This window comes from Salvia hispanica, chromosome 3 (genome assembly GCF_023119035.1).
Source record: "Salvia hispanica cultivar TCC Black 2014 chromosome 3, UniMelb_Shisp_WGS_1.0, whole genome shotgun sequence".
NCBI classification, from domain to species: domain Eukaryota; kingdom Viridiplantae; phylum Streptophyta; class Magnoliopsida; order Lamiales; family Lamiaceae; genus Salvia; species Salvia hispanica.
In genome coordinates, this window is record NC_062967.1 from 21696228 (window position 1) to 21721548 (window position 25321).

The 25321-nt window shown below is 36.0% G+C and overlaps 4 protein-coding genes across 4 annotated transcripts; 3 read left to right on the forward strand and 1 right to left on the reverse strand.

The window, feature by feature from the left end:
- The first annotated feature begins 1060 nt into the window (after positions 1-1060).
- LOC125214040 lies at positions 1061-3314 on the forward strand. Its single transcript, XM_048114892.1, has 4 exons — positions 1061-1687; positions 2009-2458; positions 2562-2838; positions 2921-3314. Exons 1-4 carry the CDS (start codon positions 1271-1273, stop codon positions 3055-3057), a joined length of 1281 nt encoding a protein of 426 aa, XP_047970849.1. The 5' UTR covers positions 1061-1270; the 3' UTR covers positions 3058-3314.
- A 4643-nt stretch (positions 3315-7957) lies between these two features.
- LOC125211310 (grpE protein homolog 2, mitochondrial-like) lies at positions 7958-11489 on the forward strand. Its single transcript, XM_048111044.1, has 6 exons — positions 7958-8186; positions 8654-8843; positions 8910-9097; positions 9170-9337; positions 10859-10987; positions 11111-11489. Exons 1-6 carry the CDS (start codon positions 8040-8042, stop codon positions 11192-11194), a joined length of 906 nt encoding a protein of 301 aa, XP_047967001.1. The 5' UTR covers positions 7958-8039; the 3' UTR covers positions 11195-11489.
- Positions 11490-11775: 286 nt separating this feature from the next.
- On the reverse strand, positions 11776-12327 carry LOC125209583 (E3 ubiquitin-protein ligase RNF165-like). The gene has a single exon (XM_048109177.1). The coding sequence runs from the start codon at positions 12325-12327 to the stop codon at positions 11776-11778; it is 552 nt and encodes a 183-aa protein (XP_047965134.1).
- Positions 12328-20693: 8366 nt separating this feature from the next.
- Positions 20694-24311, forward strand: LOC125209061 (65-kDa microtubule-associated protein 1-like). Its single transcript, XM_048108651.1, has 10 exons — positions 20694-20812; positions 21218-21314; positions 21386-21589; positions 21671-21919; positions 22017-22232; positions 22380-22535; positions 22624-22935; positions 23105-23192; positions 23545-23693; positions 23774-24311. The coding sequence occupies exons 2-10, from the start codon at positions 21243-21245 to the stop codon at positions 24068-24070; spliced, it is 1743 nt and encodes a 580-aa protein (XP_047964608.1). The 5' UTR covers positions 20694-20812; positions 21218-21242; the 3' UTR covers positions 24071-24311.
- The last annotated feature ends 1010 nt before the right edge of the window (positions 24312-25321 follow it).

Consider the following 25321-nt stretch of genomic DNA (forward strand, 5'->3'; position numbering starts at 1 on the left):
AACAGAAAATCGAATATCTGAACCGAACCAAACAAAAATTTTGAAATTCAGTTCGATTTTTTCGATTTTTCGGTTTGGTTAGGGTGAAAAAAAACCGAAAAATCGAATTATATTTTAAATATAATATTATATATATTTATTCTATTTATTTAATATATTTTATATAATATGCATTATATATATTCTATTAATTTTATAGTATTGTATAATTATATTGTATTAGTATATATAATATAAAATATTATATATATATTTTTTAAAATTTCGGTTTTTTCGGTTTTGTTCAGCTTTTTAAGTTCGGTTTTTGATTTTTTGATTTTTCGATTCGGTTCAGATTTTGAACTAAATTCAATTTTTCGGTTTTTGTTCGGTTTGGGCAAAAAACAGTACCGAAACCCGAATGCTCACCCCTACTAATAGCTCAAAATTCAAATGATACGTTACTTCAGACATAACCTCAGATTTCTCAATTTATTATTAATTAAGATGTTGATTCTTCCTAATCAAACGATGTTACCCATCTCTTAAATATTACTACTAACAAAGCTAAGATTCTTTCACAAAATAATCAATCTAATGGGCGTAAAGGCACAAGGAAAATCAAAATAATTACATGGACTAGGCATATTATTCAAATAATACAATTAAACATAGAGTAAGAATTATTGAATGTTTACCGTGGAATTCTAAACAAAGAATTAGTATGACATGTAAAATATGAAATCATAAACTTCCACTCATTCAATCCTCCGCTCTATGGTTGAGAACTGATTCTGAACTCTCTTAAACTGCACTAGATCTTGTATATATACTCTTGACTCAAGATGGCATCAAAACAACAACTTATAAACAGAAAACGTACCCGCTCAACCATTAATCGATTTAGAATTTTTAAGTTCTTAATTAAGGGCTTATTTACATCATCCCTGAACTTCCTAATATTAGTATACAAGATTCTCAGAATATTTACATACATGCATTTTAAATAAATTCTTTATAAATCAAAATCAATTGTATCAAAGGAACCTTTATAAAATACGGAGTATTATTGATACTTCCCTCCAAATAGCACTCGAATTTTCCACAAATCATCAATAAAGGAAATCAGCAAAATCCAGAAAATCATCTCTTTTTCCTCTGGTTTAATCTCATACGCATAAACTCCATCATCTCCAATCAAATCCGCAATCTCATTGGCGAATGTACAACTCAGATCCAAATTCGAATTTTGACACCACGACAAACAAAAGAAAAAAATCGGACGATTTCGATGGCGGAATCGGGAAGGGAATCGCCGTTGATGAGCCCTACCGAGAAGAGGCGGACGCTGATGCGGATGTCGTCGAACGCTCACGACGAGCTGCAGGCGTTCCGCCGGTGGCTGAAATGGCTGTGCGTGGATCAATCGAATGCGTGGACCACCTGCCTCTCGTGGTTCGTCTTCGTCGCCATGACCATTTTCATCCCCGCCTTCTCGCACTTCGTCCTCGCCTGCACCTACTGCGATTCCCGCCACAGCAGGCCTTACGACGCTGTGGCGCAGCTCTCCCTCAGCGGCATCGCCGCCATCTCCTTCGTCTGCCTCTCGCATTTCGTCAGCAAGTACGGTCTCCGGAGGTTTTTGTTCTTCGACAAGCTTCGCGATGAGAGCGAGATCGTCAGAAAGGGCTACACCAAGCAATTCAATGTATTTTCTATTCCTTTTTTCCTTCAATTTATTTGCTGATTAGGTTTTGAATTCAATCAATTGAATGAAATTCACACATTCGATTCCAATCCTTTCGCATCCTCATTGGATTTAGATTTATTTGCAGATTAGGTTTTGAAATGAATCAATTGAATCCTTTTGCTTGCTCATTGGATATAGATTTGATAAAACCTTGGAGTTTATGATTTTGTGAAATGAATCAACTGAATGAAACAAAAACATTCAATTCTGGATATAGATTTGATAAAACTTTGCAGTTTATGATTTTGTGAAATGACAAGGCATATTGAATGTTGTTAGAGATCGTTGAAGCTCTTGTTCATCTTCGTACTGCCCTGCTTCGCTACTGAGAGCGCGTACAAGATGTGGTGGTACGGATCAGGTGGGACGCGCATCTCGTTCCTAGGCAATGCCGCGGTGAGCAACACAGTCGCTTGCATCCTGGAGCTGTGCTCGTGGTTCTACAGAACTATGGTGTTCTTCCTGGTGTGCGTTCTGTTCCGGCTCATCTGCTGCCTCCAAATCCTCCGGCTCCAGGACTTTGCGCAGGTCTTCCAAGTCTATTCTGATGTCGAATCCGTCCTCAAAGAGCATCTCAGAATCAGAAGACACCTCCGAATCATAAGCCACAGATACAGATCATTCATCCTGTGGTCCTTGATATTCATCACAGCTAGCCAGTTCTCGTCTCTGCTCATGACCACACGCCCCAACGCAGATGTCAACGTATACCACACTGGAGAGCTCGCGGTGTGTGATTGAATATTGAAACACTATATAGATATCACTCTTAATGAAAATGAAGGGACTATATAAATTAAATGTTGGATTTGTTTTTGTATGTGCTGTGCAGGTATGTTGTGTTAGCCTACTAGCCGGGCTCTTGATATTGCTGCGCAGCGCGACTAGAATCACGCACAAGGCACAAGCCGTGATGTGCCTTGCAGCCAAGTGGCATGTGTGTGCCACAGTGGACTCCTTCGATACAGAGACTCCGGTATCTGATGAGCAGTTTATTGATGGAGCTTCAGGTACATCTGATTCCGGAGAAGATGACGAGCTCGACAACTGCAAGTTTGATCCTTCCTATGTATACAGCTCTATCTCTTTTCAGAAACGGCAGGCGCTGGGTAATAAGATACTACTGCCTAAGCCTAACCATTTTTTTTTTCAAGGTGGGTTAGTTTTGTTTTGAATATTTTCTTGTTGCAGTGACATACTTTGAGAACAATAGAGCTGGGATTACGATATACGGCTTCATGCTCGATAGAACTTCACTGCATACGATATTCGGTATAGAAATGTCTCTGGTGTTATGGCTGCTCGGGAAGACGGTAGGCATTTCTTGATGCGCGGCTTCAACTAAACGCCGCCGATATCATGGCGGGTGGAGAAATTTTGCCCAAAGCAAACGATGAAACATTTTGTAGGAATATGGTGACTATGTAGATTTTCATTGTGTATATTTACCACTAGTAGTTTACGTTTTTTCTTCTACTTCTATTCAATGTATAGTGGTTTGGTATTAGTTTGAACTAATATCACACCCGTGATATGTATTGCCCATTTTTATTTTTATATCAAATTATGAAATATTTATTTGGTATAGGATACAATAAAATGATAAATATATTTAATAATAAATGTATACCGTAATACATTAGATACAAAAGTTTAATTTTATTGAAACAAAGTTGTATTATACTACAAAATTATGAGTAAGTATAATTTGTGTAAAACAATTGAGATAATAATAATTTTATTATATAATGATAGTATTGATAAATGTGCTTAAATATGGAACAAAAATATTTCGATGTAGTTAGTTTGAAAATAATTTCAATGTACATTGTGACATAATTTAAAAGATGTCCTAATGACATTCATACTATTAATTTGACCTTTACATAAGAATTGATTTTCTATGGTATCAATTTTATTTTTATTGTGGGAAATTTATTGGGGCCTTCCGACTTATATTGGGCTTTCAAATAAAATTGTACTAGTAAGTTGTAACGTTAGTTAAAATAAAATGAAATTACCGATTATTTGTTGACATAGCAAACATTTGATATGAGTTATGCATTAAATTCATAATGATTTGAATTACAATTTTTTTAGAACACTTTATCTTTCATCACTCTTATTTTGCTATAGTCAGATTTACTGGTTTTTAAAACCTTAAGAAGCTATTTGCATCTCCAATTTTATTTGATTTTATTTTGTACAGCACATTATTTATTTTTATCATTTTATTAGTGTTTAAACTTTATTTATTCATAAGAAGTACTCCCTCCGTCCCAAGATAAATGAGCACAAACTTTTCGGCACGAGATTTAAGGAAATGAAGTTTTGTTAGTAAAATGAAAAGTAAATAAAGTAAGAGAGTTAATAAAGTAGAGAGAAAAAGTAAGAGAGAGAATACCAAAAAAGGAAATGGTTCTCACTTATATTGGGACGTCTCAAAAAGAAATATGAGTCGCTTATCTTGGGACGGAGGGAGTATATTATAGTATTTCCTTCAGTCCTCATTAGATGTCTCATTTGATCGTTGTGGATTTAAGAAGTTGTTTGAATTTGTGAAAAAAAAATGGATAGACTAAGTTAGTGGAATATGAATCTCAATTTTATATATTATTACCACCTGTTCAGTTAACCATATTTGAGTTGACCATGAATTGAAAGTGATCAAGAAGTGGGGGAGAGGTGGCCCACCAGAGCAGAATTGAAAATGGTGTTCACTGAATTAGATTTGGGCCATTTCAAGTGTATTGTTTCAAGTGTGTAGACAAAATTGCACTTCATCAATTTATTCCTTTTTCCAATGGGTACCCATCGCCTAAAACATGGCGGGTCTTTTGTAAAAATACGTGGGGTACAATCCCTCCTCAATTTTTGGGATCACACAACACTAAGCGCCCATAAATTGAAGTTCACAGTAGCCACACAATATGTAACAAGGGTGAGCTCGGCGTCTGCAAAGAGGTGAGTATGTCGGTGGCGAAAGCAATTTGTACACGATGTATCAAACCCCGCAATATTGGTCTGATGTTAATGTTTAGCGCTCTAATGTCTGTGATAAACTTAATTCGTTAGTGTTGCGGTTATGTGTTACGTTAATTATTCATTTAAATGTGTTTCTACTTATGAATGACGTTTTGGTTTTGCACAATTTTGGCTTTGCCGAAAATGGTTGATGCATAATTTGATTGGTAATATATATGAATGGACTGTGTTGTAGTTGTTATGTCATCCAAAGGTACTGCAACTGATAGCAATGGGTGCTCTGTTGAGGATGAGTATATCGTCAACAACCTCTTGTAGTCGTTTGTAGTTTATAATTAATGAGGGCTACTGTCTTTGTCTCCTTGGGTATGTTCGTAAATTTAGGTGGAAATGGCCGTGCTCACAACAAGTTTCGTAAGGATGATCGTATTCGGCGCATGTGGGTAGTTAGAGAGGAAGAGATTTTGGCAGCGTCATTGGTGGCACAAGGATGAAAATCTAATAATGGCTTCCGTTCTAGACACCTACAGAAGATCAAAGATGACATCCGCTAAGAATTTCCGCATTCCGACATTAAGGGAACCCCGCACATAACTTCCAAAATTACGGCGTGGAAGCAGAATTACTCCCTCCGTCCCAAGATAGTAGAGCCCTTTCTTTTGGGCACAGGAATTTAGGAGATGTTGTTTAGTAGTGTAAGTGGAGTTGGTAGTATAGTAAATTTTTACCATAAATAGAAATGACTCAAATATGTTGGGACACCCCAAAAAGGAACAAGGGTCTAATATCTTGGGACGGAGGGAGTACAATAGTCTTCGAGGCATTCTCGGCGGAAGTGGCATTGGTTTCAATCTGAACCATGACTACAAGATAGATATTGTTGATGATCAATAAGTTGTCGTTGTAAGTGGTCTATCTTCATGAATTCCATCGTAAATTACCCGGTGTATTTTGATATGCTCGGATTTTGCACTATTTTAAAGCCATTATTTGGTCCGTTTTCAATGTCAAAGTCACTCTACACGTCCATTATTTGCATATTTTGTCTATTTTGGTATTTTGACGTGTTTTGTGAGAAATGTGCATAATTGAACCGAAAAAGGGAGCCAAAACGCAAAGTATGGAAATCTGGAGTCGAGACGGCGACCGACGACCGCCGCAGAGGTGTGCGGCGACCGCCGGTGCCCGGCGAGCGAGATCAATGCAGCGGTCTGCCTCGGAAATATACGCTTGTAAGAGAAGTCTCGCCCGGCGACCGCCGGAAGCCATGCGGTGGTCCGCCGCCGGAGAAACAGACTCTCTGGACTCCAACGCGGCGACCGCCGGCCAAGGTGCGGCGGCCCGCTGGAGAAAGGCGGCGAATCCGAGATGCCCTAGATTGGCTCCAAGATTTACCATATTTTGAAGATTTTTTCCTTCTACAACAAGGATCGGCTTTCCCCTATAAATAAGACATCAAGCTTCATCAAAAGAGAGAGCTTCTACTTGCAAAATATTTCATAGATATCAAAAAGCTAGAGTACTTCACTTGTGCAAGGAATTGGAGAAGGATTTCAAGAACATCAAGAATGACAAGGATTCAACCTACGAGTTTTATTTGCTTTAGTTTTATGTTCAAATTGTTTTCCCTTCAATCTATGTGTTTAGCTTATTTCATTATGTGTAACTAAATTCATAGGATTTTAGGGATGTGTTAGTAACGACTTTGGTTATACAATTCTTTTTTCTATTTAATATCTGTTTTGTTTTTACTTTGTTTCTTCCCTAAGTAGTTTTGATGCTGCATGATTGAGTGACACAATCGTGTATGATTTAATATAGCTTGCTTCATAACTGTGAGAGAGTTCTAGCGAGTTAGATTCACTTAGTAGACGCTACAGTTAGCTTCCCTTAAAACGACACTGTTAATTGAGAGTGAGGACTTTTCAAGGATTTTAGGAACTTTATGGAGTTACGTGTTAGGATTGACAACCCTAATTTTATAATCAATGTTTGCATCGCATGAGCATAAGCTAGGCGACTCGTCCTTTTAAAGTATAAACTGTGCTAGGGTATTGTAGTTTGGAATTTGTATAACCATAACTGTGAATGCACATCCCTGGAATTCCCTTATCTCTATATTTTATCTCGTGATTTATTTGCATTTAGTTGTTATATGCTTTATATTGTTTTCTATTTCCAAAAAAGTTTTCAATAACCTTTCGTTCTTCCAAATAGTAATTGAGTCTTAGTAGATGATAGACACTTTGTGTTTGTCTTCCCCGTGTTCGATATCTGGCACTGACCTTTAGCTATACTATTCCTACTCTGTATACTTGCAGGTATTTATAGTGCTAAAAAATAGTGCATCAAGTTTTTGGCGCCGTTGCCGGGGAAGACAATTCACTTTGGAGTGATATCGTCAAACGAATAATTTTGCTAATTTGGAATTTAATTGCTTTCAGTTTTGATTTTATTTTTAATTTGTTTTTGTTTTTTATTCTTGCAGGTTTTGTATGCGAACGCGCTCTGGGAAGGACAACCTAGAACCGCTCGATTTAGAACTTGAAAGAACTCGTAGGAAAATAAGGAGTGAAAAAGGATCAGGATCGATGGCTGACAAAACGGAACTCGAAAAATTGCAGGAGATGGTCAAGATGTTGATGGACGAGAGAGATGCGGAAAGGGCAGCCCGAGAGGCGCTGGAGAAAAAGAACAAGGAAACACTATACAAAGGGTCGAGCAAACTCCTTTTGCAGGTAGGGCCACTGAGGACGCTAACCGCCATCTCTCCAAATTTGTGGAAATCGCGAACACGCTCAAGTTAAATGGTATCGACGACGATGCCATAAGGGTAAGACTCTTTCCCTTTTCATTAACTGATTCTGCTAAAGAGTGGTTTGAGTGTATGCGCCTAGAAATTGTTATGTGGAGTAAACAGAGAGAAAAGAAGTGGTTGAATATTTTAGTGAGCAGAGAAGAGAATGATTGAATTATTTTCAAATATGAAAAATGGATATCTTAAGCGGGACAAACTAAAAATTAAAGGTGGACATCTTGAGTGGGAAGTAAGGTGAAGCTTCTGGTCGTTTCTAAACCGCACTCCACTTGGATTTCAAAGGACGCCAAAACCCCTGCTATCGCTGCACCACAAATCGTAGTTTCATCTTATGTTCAGGGGCAATTAAGTCAATAGTATAAACCATGAAACTCCACCTCAATTTAATTTATTTTTTTATTTTTGTTTTAGAAACCCCACCTCAATTCTCACTTCATTTCTTGGTGGACAAGCCTAAAATCCCTCTAAAACCCTCTCTGACTCCATTGCTCCACCGCCACTGCCGTCATGTCCCTGCGAAGGATAACTACTCGGTTCTCAACATTCGCTTTAACTCAGTCCCGCAACTCGGGGCTCCTCTCCGGCCGCCGTGGAACTAGGAAATTTCAAACTTCGTCCAATTACTTAGTTTCATTACACAGAGTTAACGATATGGTATAGTTCTTCTCTTTCCGCATTAGGTTTTGATCGGTTCGTTTTTGTGCGCGTTTGCCTGGATTTTATTTCAATTTTCGCAATTTTAGATAGGCGAACTTCTGAGATTGAAATAACTGTCCATCCATCCTCATTTATGATTCAATGTTGATCTGTTTCACTGTATCGTTCGCTTAATATGCCACCAGTATCCAGATGTGTGCAGTCCAGATTTGATTAGGCAGTGACTTGTAGTAAAAATTAACAATGACCTGTTAACCAAAAAGAGGAGCAAAGAACAGCTTCTATCTCAGGCATACCAGGCTACATTATTGTTAGAGATGGATACTGAGATTTTTTAAATTAACGGGTCATATATGGCTTCTAATTGTGTGCTTTGTGTTGCATTGCTTTATAGATTCTTGTAAAATGGAATTTTCTTTGTGTGAACGTTAGTAGAATTGAGAGGTGTACTATTTCTATTTTAGGTGGTACCTGCTCAGGTTTCATCACTGCATCATTCTGTGTTGAGCTCAACAGGCTTTCAATGGTTCGGATTTTCATCGTCTGCATCCACAGAGCCCAGTGACAAGGAGACAATGGCTCATTCTGGAAATGAAAAAGAAATTAAGGACTCTAATGAAGCTTCTAGTGATACAGATGATAAAAGTGAATCAGGTCCTGATTTACCCATATATTTGGGATTTTCCACTATTTAAGTTGACATTTCTGTTTATGATTCAGATTTGGAGAGTGAGCTTTCTAGAGATGAGCTGGTGAAACTTATTGTGGAAAAGGAACAACTTCTGGTGAAAAAGCAGGAGGAGTTTGATCAAATGAAGGATAAGGTGCTAAGGTCCTTCGCGGAGATGGAAAACGTGAAAGAGCGTACAAGGCGTGAATCAGAAAATGTAAAGAAGTTTGCCATTCAGGTATGTGTATTTGTTCGTGCTTTATGGGGACCTCTTTTTCCTGGGCTTAAATATCATTAACCCATGATGCAGAATTTTGCTAAGAGCCTTTTGGATGTGGCGGATAATCTGGGAAGAGCTTCTTCTGCTGCAAAAGGGGGTTTTTCAAAAGTTGATGCCCCTGAAGATGCAGCTGGAGCTGTTAAGCAACTTAAAACACTCCTTGAAGGTGTTGAAATGACTGAAAAACAGTTAGCAGAGGTATTTAAGTTTCTGATTCCTCATTCTTTCAGTAGATTTTCTCTGGTATGATGTAAAGTGCTTTGCAAATTTATTATTTGTCTAGCTGTACTTAGGAAGTGATTGTTATGAAGAAATGCAACTAGGCATGGATGGAATGATAATAAGAATGGGAATTGCTACAATTATAAAGTGAACTCAATGCCTTCCCTATTGATCCTTTTGTTTCTACTTAGAAATTGAATTTGGCGCTGTTATTTTGTTCATTTATTTTCCTCTTGTTCTTCCTCCCTTATCAATTATCACTTGAATGATGGTATTAATTATTTGTCAAATTTTATTAGTATCCATTGTATTTTATTCTAATGTCGTGATTTTTTAATTTGATAAGCAAGAATAAGAAGATATAATTAATCTATAAAGTTGATGTGCACACTCTTTTATTTTCTTTATATATCTTTTTGCGTGTATTGTTGTTTGGTTAAGAATAAGAGATAAGGACCATTTTGATATAGAACTCATACAACGCGTCTCTTTTGTAAAGTTGCGATAACAGAATGGCCTAAAAAATGGAAACTTTAGGATTAGGACTACAATTTTTTAATTATTATGCCACTAACCCAAACGGAATTACCTGACAGCCTGATGGAGCTATAAGTTCTGCATAAAGATTTTAGGCATGTTTATTGATTAATTTATCGAAGATTTTGCAGAGTATCTCTAGTAATATATACTCCCTCCGTCCCATAAAAGTTGAGACAAAACTTTTGGGGACGGAGATTAAGAATTTATATTAAATAAATAGGAGAGATAAAAAAAGTAGGAAAGATAAAAGAGAGTAAAGTAAATGATGGAATAAAGTAAGAGTGATCAGATGTTTTGTCTTTAGTTAAAAAAGGAAATGACTCAACTTTGTTGGGACGGACTAAAAAGGAATACGACTCAACTTTTATGAGACGGAGGGAGTACATAATTATGTATCATGTTTGATGACTTTCCACAATGCCATGAGGGAGTTTCTGGATTACTGGACATTTCATAAAAAACCAAAAAAGAAGAAAATGAACATGAATTTGTGAAAATGATTCTTAAAAGGGAATGTACTGTCATAAGTTAAATCCTGTACTATATAATATCTAGTACTTTGTTTGGAAGTACTGTTGATTTGGGAATTTCTCGGTTGGGTGAGTAACAAGAAATAGTTATTAGATGTACATCTTGTAGTTGTACTCATGAATGGGGATATTCCCGAAACTCTCACAGAGGTCAGCAAGTTCATGGTTTCATTGGACTATTTGATAAAGAAAGATCTTCCAATCTCTTCTACAAGGTTATAGTAATGAATAGAAGCAACAGTATGCAGGCAGGAACTATCTCAGATTAATTTGTGACTATAATGCAGCATGTACTTTATTTGAATGTATCCAATATGTTTCAGCTTCATCATTCGTTGGCATAGATATGCCTGATAGTGTTATCCCATTTAGTGTTTTCTGCATGTAAACATTGTTAATAAGTGTACTGACTCTTTTCCATTTGCAGGTATTTAGAAAATTTGGACTTGAGAAATATGACCCAACAGATGAGGAGTTTGATCCAGCAAGGCATAATGCAGTGTTCCAAGTACCAGATGCTTCAAAGCCGGCAGGTCGTGTTGCAGTTGTTCTAAAGGTATCTGAAAAGCTGTGAAACAGTTGCATCCACTCAGTGCTATTATTAGTTTCAAAAAGTTAGGGAACTTCTATTCTAGCTGTTGATCTTTCCCTCACGTATGCTCTTTGTTGCCTTTTTCAGGCTGGATACGAGCTGCATGACCGAGTAATAAGGCCTGCCGATGTTGGTGTCACAGTGGCTGCGAACAATGAGGAAGCCGAATAAGGATCCAATGCATAGCTCTGAAGGAAAGAAAAAATGATCTACTGTTATACTCATTTGGATGCACTCTTCAACCTATCTAGATAGAAATATTTGCCTAGTCGTCTAAATATTCTGTGCGGGAATTCACAGTGCTACTGAAATTTTTGTAGTGATGAGATAGGTGTAGAAGGAACCGATTTTGGGTAATTTCTAGTGCCTGTATAATTGAATGCTCCCATTTCAAAATTGGGTGTTAATTCTGCAACTTGTATAATGTGAGGATTGAGGAATGATGGTGGTAGAGATTGGTTTTGTACGCTGTGGGATTATAATATCTCTTGCAAAAAATAACATCTTGGTTGCATCAGTAAGGATATATTTGGTACTATGAAACTGAATTATGGGTTTGAAATTGGTCAAATCCTTTTACTTTATAAATTTTGAATTTTGATAATCAAATTTTAAACAATTCAGGCACACACGGAGCCATGTAGATTCATCTCCACCAAAAGAGGTCTTTAAATATATAAATTCAAAACCTATACAAATAAGCCCTAGAAGTCATATTTATAATTAGAACGAAAAAGGCATGAATCCTAAACTCAATACACAATAGCCCTAGCTTTGCAGAGGGGGCAGAAATTCTTGCCACAGCAGAGCCACCTCCCTACACAGAACCCGTGGAACTCATGGCCGCAGCTCAGAGTCGCAACGAGTCCTCTGCGTAGATGCTCCAGACATATGCAGCATTCTTCTTCTCCATCATCTTTATCATCCGTGTAACGACGCTTCTCAAATAGAGAGAGAACGTAATCATTGAGTGGTTCTGAGTGGCGTTCGTTGAAAACCCGCCATGCGTGCCTCAACATCCGGATGTAGTCGGGAAGAACTTGGGCGAGTTCTTCAGCCACGGCCCCGGTGGCTCCAAGATGAGCGATCTCGAGATTAACCGCATCTGCTACTCGAGTCCCTCTTTTCATCGTCCTTAAGTGATCATTTTTGGTCCATTGACGCCCTAATATCCTCCCAAGTTCAGGGACGAGCTTTCGGTTGATTACGTTCATTATCATATCCAGTTCATCAACAACGTTGCTCTCTTCTCCATTATCTTCATCAATGTCTGGCTGTCCTAGTATTCTCTGATTTCTCTCCATTAAAATTGCCAATACTAGGGTTTATGTCAGAAGAAGGAATGGTGCCCTTTTTTATAATGGGAGTGTAAAAGTAGTACTAATAGAATGTTTGTGTAATTGGAAATGGAAGATTTACATATATGTAAAATAATTACTAATAGAATTTTTGTGTGATTGGACAAGAAAGATTTCCATATACTATAAAGCATAATTGGACAAGAGAGATTTCCATATACCAAGGAAGATTTCCATATAATATAAAATGAATTTTGGACTCCTAAATTTTGATTTCGGAAAACGGCTTGTTGAAGATGTAAATAAGCTTTGGGCCGAAATATATTGATGAGTCGTTCTGAGTATATATTTTATACACAAATCGTTTATGAAAGAATTATAAGAGTACCAACGGACAGCACGAAGCTATCGTGACCGGGTTCAAACCCTGCCACCCGCTGGAAAACTTTCGGCCTTAACCCGCAAGTCCGATCGAGCAGGTTTAGTTTGATTCCGCCAACGGCGAATTCGGTACACCTAAAGTCCAACCAAAAAAAATTATAAAAGTGTAGATATAGTTTTTAAAAATAATTTTTTCATGAATTCTGAAATTGACAAATATTATGACAAATTTTGATCCAATTTCCAATTTAATGAAAGGATGTGGAAGATGGGCTAGAAAATGTTTTTTATGATGTTATAAATGTTTTATGATATTTTTTTGAAAAAAATAGTGATATGGCACTTGTAACACAACTCTTCTACCATAGGCAGAGAAAAATTGGAAAATGATGCCTCTAAAATAGTACTCCATCTGTCTTTCACTATGTGTCCCATTTTAACGTGACACCAGATTTGAGTTTTAAGAAATGTGAAAAAACTTAATTGAAAAAGTTAATGATATTATAATAAAATGTGAGTAAAATGAGTTACTTATTAGAACGTGAGATCTGCTACTAAAAGTACAAAATTGAAATGAGATAATTAGTAAGGAACATACCAAAATGAAAATGTGGGACACATAGGAGACGAAGGGAGTAATCCTTACAATTTTCATCTAGCAGCAATCGAAAGCCTTGTCGCCTTCACCACCTTGCAAAACTACGCCGCCAGGCTCTCCCCCCTCATCCATCTCAATGGTTAGACGTATTAATGAGGAAGTGACACGCCGAGTCATGTAAAATAACGAAATGAACAATTTCTATAGAAAAAAAGATGAGGGAAATAAATAGTGTTATGTTTCTTAAAAGAGCATAATTGATAGAGAATACTTCAGAAAGATGGACAATGAAAATCTATGAAGGAGTTTATAATTTCATTCGACTGACTTGATTATACAGTTGTGTGCGTATATATTACATGGGCAAAATCGTCATTTTGTGTAGTGGACTGGCAATCAAGGTCAAAATCCTTGTATGTGAATGAAGCTAAGTATATAACTTGGGGATTTTTTTTTTAATATTTTCAAGATTAATGATTTAGTCTGATATTTTTTTTTTTGCAGCTACAATAAGCAATAGTAAACAGAGTAATGATTCTTATAAGTTATAAGTAAAAAGTAATAAACTAATAATGTTGTCTGATTTCAAAATTCTTAATTTTAGTAATAAAATCTTGATTACAAGATTCAAGTATACACAAAATTCAGCATTTTTCATTCACTATTAGAGAGTACTGTGCTTGTAAGGTGATGGTGGAGAAAAGAGCTCGCGGAAAGAAATGAATTTAGTGATATGAAACTAAAATTTGGACTTTATATAATGGGATAGGGAAAGTTTTTCATTATATGAAAGGTATACAATTTGGGAGTACTGGAAAAATTCTTATAAAATAAAAATTAGAAATCATTTTTTGAATAACTAAAACTAATTACGGTGTATCTCAGGTAACTTTTTAAAATATTAACTTTATTCTATAAAATTTGAAATTGAAAAATATTATAATGAACTTTGATCGAGTTCCTAACTTCAGACCAATTTTTAAATTATTAAAATGATATGAAAAATGAATATACTTTTTCAGGGTGTGATAAATGACTTATTGTATTTCTTAAAAATTATTTGATTTATATTAATCAGGATTCAAACATAGTCACTCTCTACAAAATGACAAAGCAAAAGAAATAAAATTGTACTTCACTTGCTTGCTCCGGTTATATGCTTCAAAGTTATTAATACTTAGTTAGTCGCAATTAAATTTCGTTTAAGATTGATATAAATTGGTAAAAGTTTATTTTATGTTAATTTTGTCATGGGAGATGTTGCAATTTAGACAAGTCTAATTTTATTTGAAATCATCAAATACTAAGTACTCTAGCCATCGAGTTTAGTAAACTACACAACATAATTTTGAGGATATATGCTCGTAATAATATTAATGTCCACTATTTCTCACCAATCGTGGAGGTGGACCTTAACTATGCATTGATGCCAGCAAGTAGGGGAATAAGGGCTATATTTTCAAAATATAGTTTAAAAATATTTTTTTTAGGTAATTTATATGATTAATAAGGGCTATAATATAAATATAGGTATAAAAATAGGAATAAATAATAAAAATTTATAAGAGAAAAATGTTAAAAAATTAATTCAGGGCTAAAGCCCCACCCTTTTCTCTATGTGGGTCCGCCCATGTCAGCAGGACCTCAATATAGTAGACTACCCATATAAAATGTAGGCACTCCATGCATTTAAATGCACCAATTCTCTGCATGCATAGCGCGCGCGCGCACATACACACACATCATTCTTCTTTTGAAGCTCTCCTCTCGGCCTTGGCTTCCTCCAGTTCGCAAGAACTTGTTCTGTGCGCGGGTGCTACAACGAACAAAACGAAGCTGATAGACATGCCTGATCCAAGAGCAGTACCGGTGCGCTTCTCGTCTTGCATAGACCTTCCCTGACTGACCGGCTCAACTAAATTATGGTAGTACGATTGTTTTCCTTTGGGTTGTATTAACAACACGAATAGCTTATACTTTGTGATGAATGTTAATTTCGATTGGAGTTTGATGTTCCCCGTTAGGAATTTGGGCATGTTGATCATGTAACAGAAGAATATTTAATGTCAATGATAGGTAAAATCAGAATTTATTTTAGAGGGGAGCATTTATGGAGCACTGATGCATTTCAGTTGTAGCATTTATATATAGTGCAATCGGCAGCTAAATTTGTTAGAGATGTGAGTATGTTTTCACATGGGACAGGGGCTACATCCAATAAGATTGAAAGAGTTAATAAATTTTAATTAAGTGTAGTCTTTATGCATGCAGGAATGGTAATACAATTATGTCATGGACGGATCCAGAAATTCTCTATAGGTGGGGCAAAAGATTTTAAGGTTTTGAGAAGGGGGCATTTATAAAGGTATTTCAAAAAAAATTAAAAATAGTGATCAAAATAGCACAAATAAATTTTTTTAAGGTGGGGCATTTTTCCCTTGTTGAGAGCATATAGATCCGTCCATTTATGCGTAGATAGTTGTTGAATGTTGATTACAACTAGCACAACTGCGACGTTTACCCCGAAATCTTTCTTTCCCCTCTTTCTATCTGGTGATTGATGGCTACGTTTTTGCAATTTAACACCTCCACGGCTCCACACATAATCTTCATCGATTAATTTTGTCGACTATTCTTCAATTAATAAATACATATATAAATAAGAGTAAATGGTCCATGAACTTTGAGATTTGCTCAACAAAAAATCTGGTCATATACTGGAATGCCTAATTTGAGAATTGTGATAGATAGATAAGATCAATAGCATATATAGATTGAGACTGGATGATTTGCATTAACTATTGTGTGTGGATTAATTATTTGTTGTGCGATAAATTAAAGATTTATGACTAAAATTAAAATTAAAAAAAATTAATTATAATCCCATATAAAACAGTATTATATCAGTTGAGGACAAACAAATTCAATAATTATGTGGGTCGTGATTTGAGAATTTTGTAATGTAGATGAGAAAATGTTAAATAATCAAATCATATTTAAGGTGTTAAAATAATCATCCGACTAAATGATTGAGTATAAAATAAATTATCAATCTCAAGTAGGGGTGGCAAAATGGGTAGCGGGTAATGGGTAATTCCCATTTCGACCCGCTACCCGCCGGGTATCGGGTACCCGATACTCGACGATAACGGGAAATGGGGCGGGATCGGGTAGTGTGTTTTAGAGTTTTGCGGGTAGCGAGTATACCCACTACCCGTACGGGTATAGCCGTTAGTCCCGTTAATACCCGTTATTATTAGTATTAGAGCCATATATCATTTTTAATACTCCCTTCATTCCATATTAGTAGAGGCGTTTCAAATAGTTAAATTAGAGAACAAAATAAATAGTTAAATAATAATAGCCATATACACATTCATTTTGAAAAATTAAAAATAAATAGTTAGAATGGAGAAAAAATAAAGTAAGAGAGATAATAATGTAGAGAAGAGTATTTATATTGTTTTTTTCCCAAAATGAGTGAAGAAAATGAAATGTTTCTAAGAATTCTTTTGAAACATTTTTATATCCCGACGAACATACAATTGAAAACTCATCATCGGAACTAGTTATAGAGTCCCCTCACTTTTATTCTTAATCTATTCAAAGTTTACCATCAATATTAATTAAGTAAATTAGGGAACATTGACGATTATTATGGTTTTCAAATTTTTTATTCGAATTTCGGGTCGGGTACGGGTACCCGCAATGCCGGGTACGGGATACCCGACACGGGTATCGGGTAATCCCGGTATATCACGGGGCGGGTATTGGGACAATCAATTTAGCTAAAATCGGGTACGGGTACCCGACTTGTCGGGTGCGGGTACCCGTGGGTAACCCGTTTTGCCACCCCAAATCTCAAGTCTAATCAAACCAAATAATCAATTAAATTAATCAAAGACAATCTATATATATATATATATATATATATATTAAACCGAACTTCCTATCTGCATGGGCAGCACAGTTAGTGTTAGAGGGACAAAGTTGCAAGAAGGATAAACTGAACACCCCTTATGGGCATTGGACTAACCGCAATCACGCATGGTTAGTTTTCCTTATTTAACCGAAATTGTTACTAAAATAGTCTAACCATCAATTTCAATAGAACGTCTTGGGATTTATTTTCAGCTACGAAATTTAGTTGTATTATAAGTTAGGGTTAGTATGTTGAAAAACATGATTTGAGAGCTTGCAAAGATTTGAGTTATTTGTAAACAATAAACTCTATATTCACTTTTCACTCAGTAATTCATCATATATAGTGGGATAGAGATCTTCGGCTGTGCACGTTTACACAGCAGCCCTGCTGTTACATCCATATGAATAAAATAATCAAATCAAATAAATTAAATAAATCTATATTATTTTATTGTTATGTGAGTGCCAGCATCCTGCTGTGCAAACTTGCACAACATAGGATCCTCATTCTCATATAGTATTTGACTTATTGAAATAAGTATATTTTATGAATACAAATAAGCAAACAAATCTAAGTTTTTTGCATTATTGAGTCAAGAAAGTGTACTTAAACACTTATTGAGATCAAGGAAGTGTCGCAAGTTCTATTGGCTAACACAATGGGAGGTATAACATTTGCTATGAACTATATATGAAGTGATTAAGTTTTGCAAGCTCTGATTTTCTTCCCGTTACCTACATATACTTAGATAAGATAAGCATTCATGTGTTTAGTACAATGCCATGACTACCTAGAACATTGATAAATATGTTATTTTGACTTAAGAATATCCCAATTAAATCATATAAAGACTCAAATAGCAAAAGAAAATAGCTCAATTAAATAAACACTCAACGACTTTTGCAGCAATTGCTCGTAAATTGTACTTGGAACGATGAGCGCCATTTGAAGAAGCCCGATCCTTCCGCCCATTTCGAATAAGTGCTTTACATCCGATATAGTTAAATATATCCTGAAATAAATAAACATTAATTAAAGCATAAACATGTAAACAATCAAACTTCACCATCACTACTAGATATTAATATGTTGTTGTGGTAATTATTGAGACATAATTGTAATAATTTAAGAATTAAAGTGCTCATCAATAAATAAAGCATGAGAGTACGTGGTGTGGTATAGTGAACAACATTACTATCTAGGGCACATAGTCTTGTATGAGTGTTGATTTATGAGATGTTAAAAAACTGTGTTGGACAAGGGCGAGGGAACAACGGCGACACCCGTTGGAGGAGAGAGAGGACGGGACGAGCCACACACTTGCACGCGAAGGCCAACATGATGGCTCGCGATTTTTTTTTGTCTTTTTCCATTTTTTAGAGTTTCTATATATATTATTGTGTAGGTCTTATTACAAATTGGCATCCCTAGCCAAATTTGTTTGGAGGGGTTTTCGCATTTTTTAATTTATAATTTTTTTTATTTGCATTCTTTTATAAATTTTTTATTTTTGAATTTAAAAATGTTATATTCCATTATTTTAAAAAGTTAATAGATAAAGATAGCACAACCTAACAAAAAATGTTGGAATTATTAGGATTTGAATCTGGATCTCTCCTTCGCCCAAAACATTAAATACCACTGAGCTAGAAAGCTTGATCATTCACGGTGCATTACACATAGGACGTCAATGATATTGGTGTGTTTAAACACACCAACTTAATTGTTGTTTTTAAATACACCAATGTTATTACCATTTTCGCAATTTACTGATTAAAAAAAATGTAACTATTTTTTCAAATTAATCCTACATTTGAATTATTAATCCACAATTTTAGTATGTAATTTATGTTAGATATATGTAGAAATGTATGACCGCTGTATTGGGATGGTTTGAAAATTAATGATGATCCCCTTGAATAATAAAAACAACACATATAAGTACAGCATAGACAATGCAGAATTGTCAAAAATGCTTAAACATTATTGAATAAACAGATGAAAATACGAAGAAAGTGAGTTAAATCGAACGAATATATATAGAAGGGTAGGAATAAACCTTTTTAAGAAATTCAAAAATTGGCCGTTGGCTGACGGAACAATTGAAATTTGAGGAAAATATAGTTCAGAAATAAAATAACAGTTTTTTTATTTAAAAAAATTAACAATTTTGTGATGTCCGCTCCCACGCCGAGTGAATGAGCTCATTGGTTCACCCCCGCTCCTTCACTTATTCGCGTGTCCGTCCCTCGAGGTGCCCGCAAGTCGCAACATGTCTCATGCCGAGGGACGGGACAAAGTATTCGCTTTTTAGGAGTTGAAAAGACCTTTTAGTGTTGAATAATTTTCCTCGGTCGGATTAATAGTTGAAAACAATTATTCATATTTTTCTAAATACCTATATATACCTTTTCATTATCCAACCTTTATATGTGGTTATGATACAAGAAAAATTTTTACAAGCAAAATATATTATACTATTGTGGTGGAATCCATCTCGAACCTATTGTATTCCTAGAGCTCCTTTCCATAGTCATTTGACTCTATTATATTGATATTTTATGCATATTTTTTTCCAAGTATACATGATTTCAAAATCTATTTAATCATACACTTCATTATGTTTCTTAATTACTTACGAATATCAATTAATCACGATAAAACATTCTAGAACTTAATAAAGGTTAGAAAGAAAATTAATTACTGAGTCTGAGATGATATTCGAGAAATTGGAAAGAGATGCATATCCACCCTAACTCCCTAAGCCAAAGTTGTTGAAACATTCACAATCAGTAATTGTGTATTAACTATAGTTAATGAAGATTTTAATTAGCAAATAAATGTGTTGTTATATTTGCTCACTCAGAAGGGGAAATAAGGTTTAGAGAAAAGAAAAAAGGGAACCATAGTATAGTGGTATGCATGAGACACAAATACAAATTCAAACATCGTTAAATCTAAAAAGTAAAAATGAAAATGACATATACTACCAAGTACTATACCAAATAAACAGTTTAAAGAGTAAATGAAAATTAGGGAGTACCAACAACTAGTAGATTATAAAGATAAAATAATTTCATTCTTACTCAACCAAAATGGTTGCAAGTTGAGTGATATGTAAGATTTGAATCAAACAATTTTATTCTTACTGGATTTTTGTTATGGACTTCAACGATTTCTTAATTGGTTGTTCCTTGATTGGTTGTTATAAAGAGAAAACAGAACTATGAAACCATGTTGGAATGGGAGTAGTAAATTTTTTCAATTTTAAAAATAGGGGTAAAATAGACTTTGTGCATGTGACTCTACAATGTGAAGTGTGCAGTGTCAAGTCCAGTAAATAATTGGGAATAGAGAGGTTAAAATTCCAGAACAAAATAGGATAGTTGTAATAAAGGAGACAAGACGACGACGTATGTAGGCTGGGGCCCACCCCCGGCACGACCATTTTTCAACATTTTATTGCCTCTGGACTCTGAAATACTGAATCCTTTTTCCTCTGCACACTCTCTCCACACTCAACTCAACTCAGCTCACATACTCCTTGTCTAGATCTGCATACGAATACTCTCCGTCACCGCCATCAGGTCACCCTTTTTTTTTCTCCCTCTCTCTCTCTCTCTCTCTCTTTTCCGCTAAAAATCACAATGTATCTGCTTCGAGTCTTGCTCTGCAACTTCCTTTTCCAATTTTTTGTTGAAGCTAAGTGAAATGACGTTTTCGTTTTTTTGCTGTTGCTGCCTTCGGATGTCCATTCATTCATGTCGTCTACTTTTGCATTTTTGTGTGTGTTTTACTTGCTAATTGAGGTAGGGTTTTAGTGTGTTTCCCCCATTTCTATAATTGGATTGAGTTATTGGAACATTCCCTTTCATAGCCTTGCTTTAATTTGAAGGAAACACTAATTGGAAGAGGTTCTTAGCTCATATGGAATTCTTGAGTTGAACAATTTCTCTTGTTAATGCTACTTACCCTGTTTGATAATTTCTCAGGTTAGTGTGAAGAATCTTTAGTAGAATGGCAGCTGTGGAAGCTGAGAATCCTCTTCATGGCCAAGTTACATGTGGATCCTTACTGGAGCGTTTGCAGGTTTCCCCTTCTACACTCCCTGTTATCTTGTTTTCATTTGCGCAACGAAACTAATCCTTGCCTTAATGCAGCAAATCTGGGATGAAGTAGGCGAGACCGAAGAGGAACGCGACAGAATGCTCCTTCAGTTGGAGCAAGACTGCTTGGATGTGTACAAGAGAAAAGTTGACCAGGCTGTGAAATCTCGGGCACACCTTCTTCAGACTTTGGCAGATGCTCGGGTTGTGCTCACCAATCTCCTATCCGCCCTCGGAGAGAAGACCTATGTCGGGATTGTAAGTATATGAAAACCGATGATCATGTGGTTTAAGTATATGTTAGTAAATTGTAGCTTGTGCTGATTTGTTCTTTCGCAGCCTGAGAAGACGTCTGGAACGATCAAAGAACAGCTTGAAGCTATAGCTCCAGCTTTGGAAAAACTTTGGAAGCAAAAGGATGATAGGATAAAGGAATTCTACGACGTTCAGTCTCAGATCACTAAGATATGCGCTGAAATTTCTGGTACCAGCGAGCAGGTTGAGAGTCCTTTAGTTGATGAATCAGATCTATCCACTAAGAAGTTAGATGGATATCGTGCTCAGCTTCAAGACCTTCAAAAAGAAAAGGTGAGGTCTATAACTTGCCATAAATCAGCGATTTTTGTTACTCGTGCAGTCTTTGGTAGTAATATCTTCATGGTTGTTTTTTTTCTTGATCCTGCAGAGTGAGAGGTTGCACAAGGTTCTTGGATTCGTGAGCACTGTACACGATCTTTGTGCAGTTCTTGGCATGGACTTCCTTACTACTGTCACGGAAGTGCATCCTAGCCTAAACGACTCGCGTAGTACACAGTTGAAAAGCATCAGCAACGATACCCTAACAAGGTTGGCTGACACTGTATTAACACTAAAGGAAGACAAGAGAACGAGATTGGATAAGGTAATTATGTGTTCAGTTAATTTCGTGTGGTCACTATTTAAGAAACATAATCTTGTCTTGTTTTTGTTGAAGAATTTGAATTTACAATTTTAGACCAACGTACCATTTGACGGGTTCTTGTATGTTGATTCATATCTTTCTCTACAGCTTCAAGAATTGGCATCTCAGCTAATTGACCTCTGGAACTTGATGGATACACCACCAGAAGAGCGTGCTCTGTTTGATCACGTAACGTGCAATATTTCTGCATTAGTAGATGAGGTTACTTCCCCCGGGGCTCTTGCTTTGGACCTTATTGAACAGGTGGGAGTTCTTTATCGCGTGAAACTTTATAATTGCAGAAAGATTGCAAATTATTCTTTAAACTTAATGAATCCTGCAACTCTTAAAGGCTGAAGTGGAAGCTGAGAGGCTTGATCACCTTAAAGCTAGCAGAATGAAGGAAATTGCTTTTAAGAGGCAGACTGAGCTCGAGCATATATTTGCTCGTGCTCACATAGAGATTGATACTGAGGCTGCCCGAGAAAGAATTTTGTCTCTTATTGATTCCGGGAGTGTTGAACCTACAGACTTATTAGCTGACATGGATAATCAGATAGAAAAAGCAAAAGAGGAGGCGACAAGCAGAAAGGAGATATTGGATAAGGTTGAGAAATGGATGTCTGCTTGTGAAGAAGAAAGCTGGCTCGAAGATTACAACAGGGTAATGTATTTGTCTCTTTGCTTCTCCTGTCCACGTAGATTGTGTTGCCTGTTAGTATTTATTTACTGCTTAAAGCTTGACAAAATCATAAATTTCTTCTATCCGATCTCAAAATATATTTTGACATGTCATGGTTTTTAATCATAAGATGTGTTGCATTGGACAACAGGATGAAAATAGGTATAATGTTAGCAGAGGTGCACATTTGAATCTCAAGAGAGCAGAAAAGGCAAGAGTATTGGTGAATAAAATTCCAGGTACTTATTAAACTATGCCGTATCTCATGCTATACATGGGCAAGCACTACTTAAATGCATAACTAGAGAACACGAATTTAGTTCACTTATAGTCTACAAGAGCAATTTAGTTCATTGTAAAGGCGTTTTAGTACACAACATGAATTTGAAAACACAGAGTGAACCAAAACGCCATTATAGTGAACTATCCTTCACGGAGTAAATCCTTCACTGTAAATTATAGTGAACCAAATTGCTCTTATAGTGAACTAAAATCACTCTTACAGTAAGCTAAATTCGTGATCTCTAGTTATGCATTTAAAATTAGTTATACTTTGATCATCTATATATTAAATTTATATTGGTCATGCAGCTCTTGTTGATAGCTTGGTTGCTAAAACCCGGACATGGGAGGAAGATCATGGAATAACATTCACTTATGATGGTGTTCCTCTACTCGCGATGCTGGATGAGTATGCGATGCTGAGGCACGACAGAGAAGAGGAGAAGAAGAGGCTGAGGGTAAGTCGAATCCATTTGTGTTATGATATCTTCTTTTAGATTCCCAAGTTCCTATCTCAAAGGAATTGTTATGTTTGCAGGAGCAGAAGAAGTTAAGTGAACTCTCGATTAAAGAGCAGGACGCTGGTCCAACACCAAGCCCGGCCAGACAGGCTAGTGCCAAGAAAGTGGTTGGCCCACCACGTGCCAATGGAGGTACCAACGGGAGCACCAATAGGCGCCTCTCGCTAAATGCTCACCAAAACGGTTCGAGATCTGTGAACAGAGATGGGAAGAGGGAAGCCAGACCAACTGCACCGGTCAACTATGTAGCGGTGTCAAAAGAGGATGCAGCATCGCATGTTTCTGGGGTCGAACCTCTTCCAATTACGCCATAGTCACATGTGGTTCGACAGTGTTGGTGGTGGTAAGGTCGCTGTTTATGTAGTGGACCAGTTGTAGGAAGATTCTTGTTTCATATGCATATTGTTCTTACAGTAGAGACCGCATTAGATGTTATAAATCGCATTGCTGGGGATCCCTATTTTGCATTTCTTAAAGGTAATTTTCATATGTATTATGTAATTTTATATACTCCATTCTGGGTTGTGTAATATTGTGTGCTGTTTGTGTGTTGTAGGTGTATAGTGTGTGCAATGTTGTGTATGGGTGCATGCCGTAGAAGTATTTAATTTTGCAAATATTTTGAATTTTAAATATTTAACGTGGTTGTAAAATTCAAATTTTAGAATTAAGAGAATTCGGAACTGAAGGTTCAGTTTTAAATCCTAGTAGTATTTATTTTATCAAAAAGTGGATTTTTATTGAAAGATCAATTCCAAATCTAAATAGATGGAGAGAGAGCCAAAAATTGCACTGTAATGTTAATCGGAGTACTAAATATTTTCTTTGGAATAACAAGACATGTAGCTCTATTACAAAATTCTCTACAAGGATAAAATACTCAAAGTAAGAAGTAGAGATTAGAGAGAGGAAATATACGTGGATATCAATGCTTTGTTGTGGATGTAAGATGTTTCTTCACAAGGCAAGAGTTCCTGTTTATAGGAAAACTTATGCGCAATCTGTTGAACTTTTGAATGTCATGAACTCGTTTATTAGTAGCCGAAATTTGAAACGATAATCCTATGTGTATTTACTTGCGATTTTTGACTCCAAAAAAGGATACAATTAATCCAACATGTTATATCAAGGAAAATAATTTCTAGGCCACCTCTCCACATGTAGCCACTATCCAGTGCAGAACCGGGATTAAATGAGGTAATAATTAGTTATTACTAGTTTCAACTCGTGAAGTGAAGAGTGGGATATATGTTTTAATTGCTGATGCTTTTATTGCTAACAACGTTAATTGGCTGTTTATATTTGCCTTTTATCCTTGTATTCTACCTACAATAAGAATATTCTAATTTGTGATTGGAAAAAACTAAAACCAAATCTCCTAAACTATCACTATAAACTATGTAAAACTAAAGCCAAAATAGTATGTCTTAATCCATTTCATCAATTCGATTTTAAGCTGTGTCTCGGACAAAGATTAGGCCAAAACAAGTCGGAGTGGTCCTCTGCAAACAAATCACCTCTCCTAATCAACACATACATGCTTTATGGAAGCATCCATTTCTTTA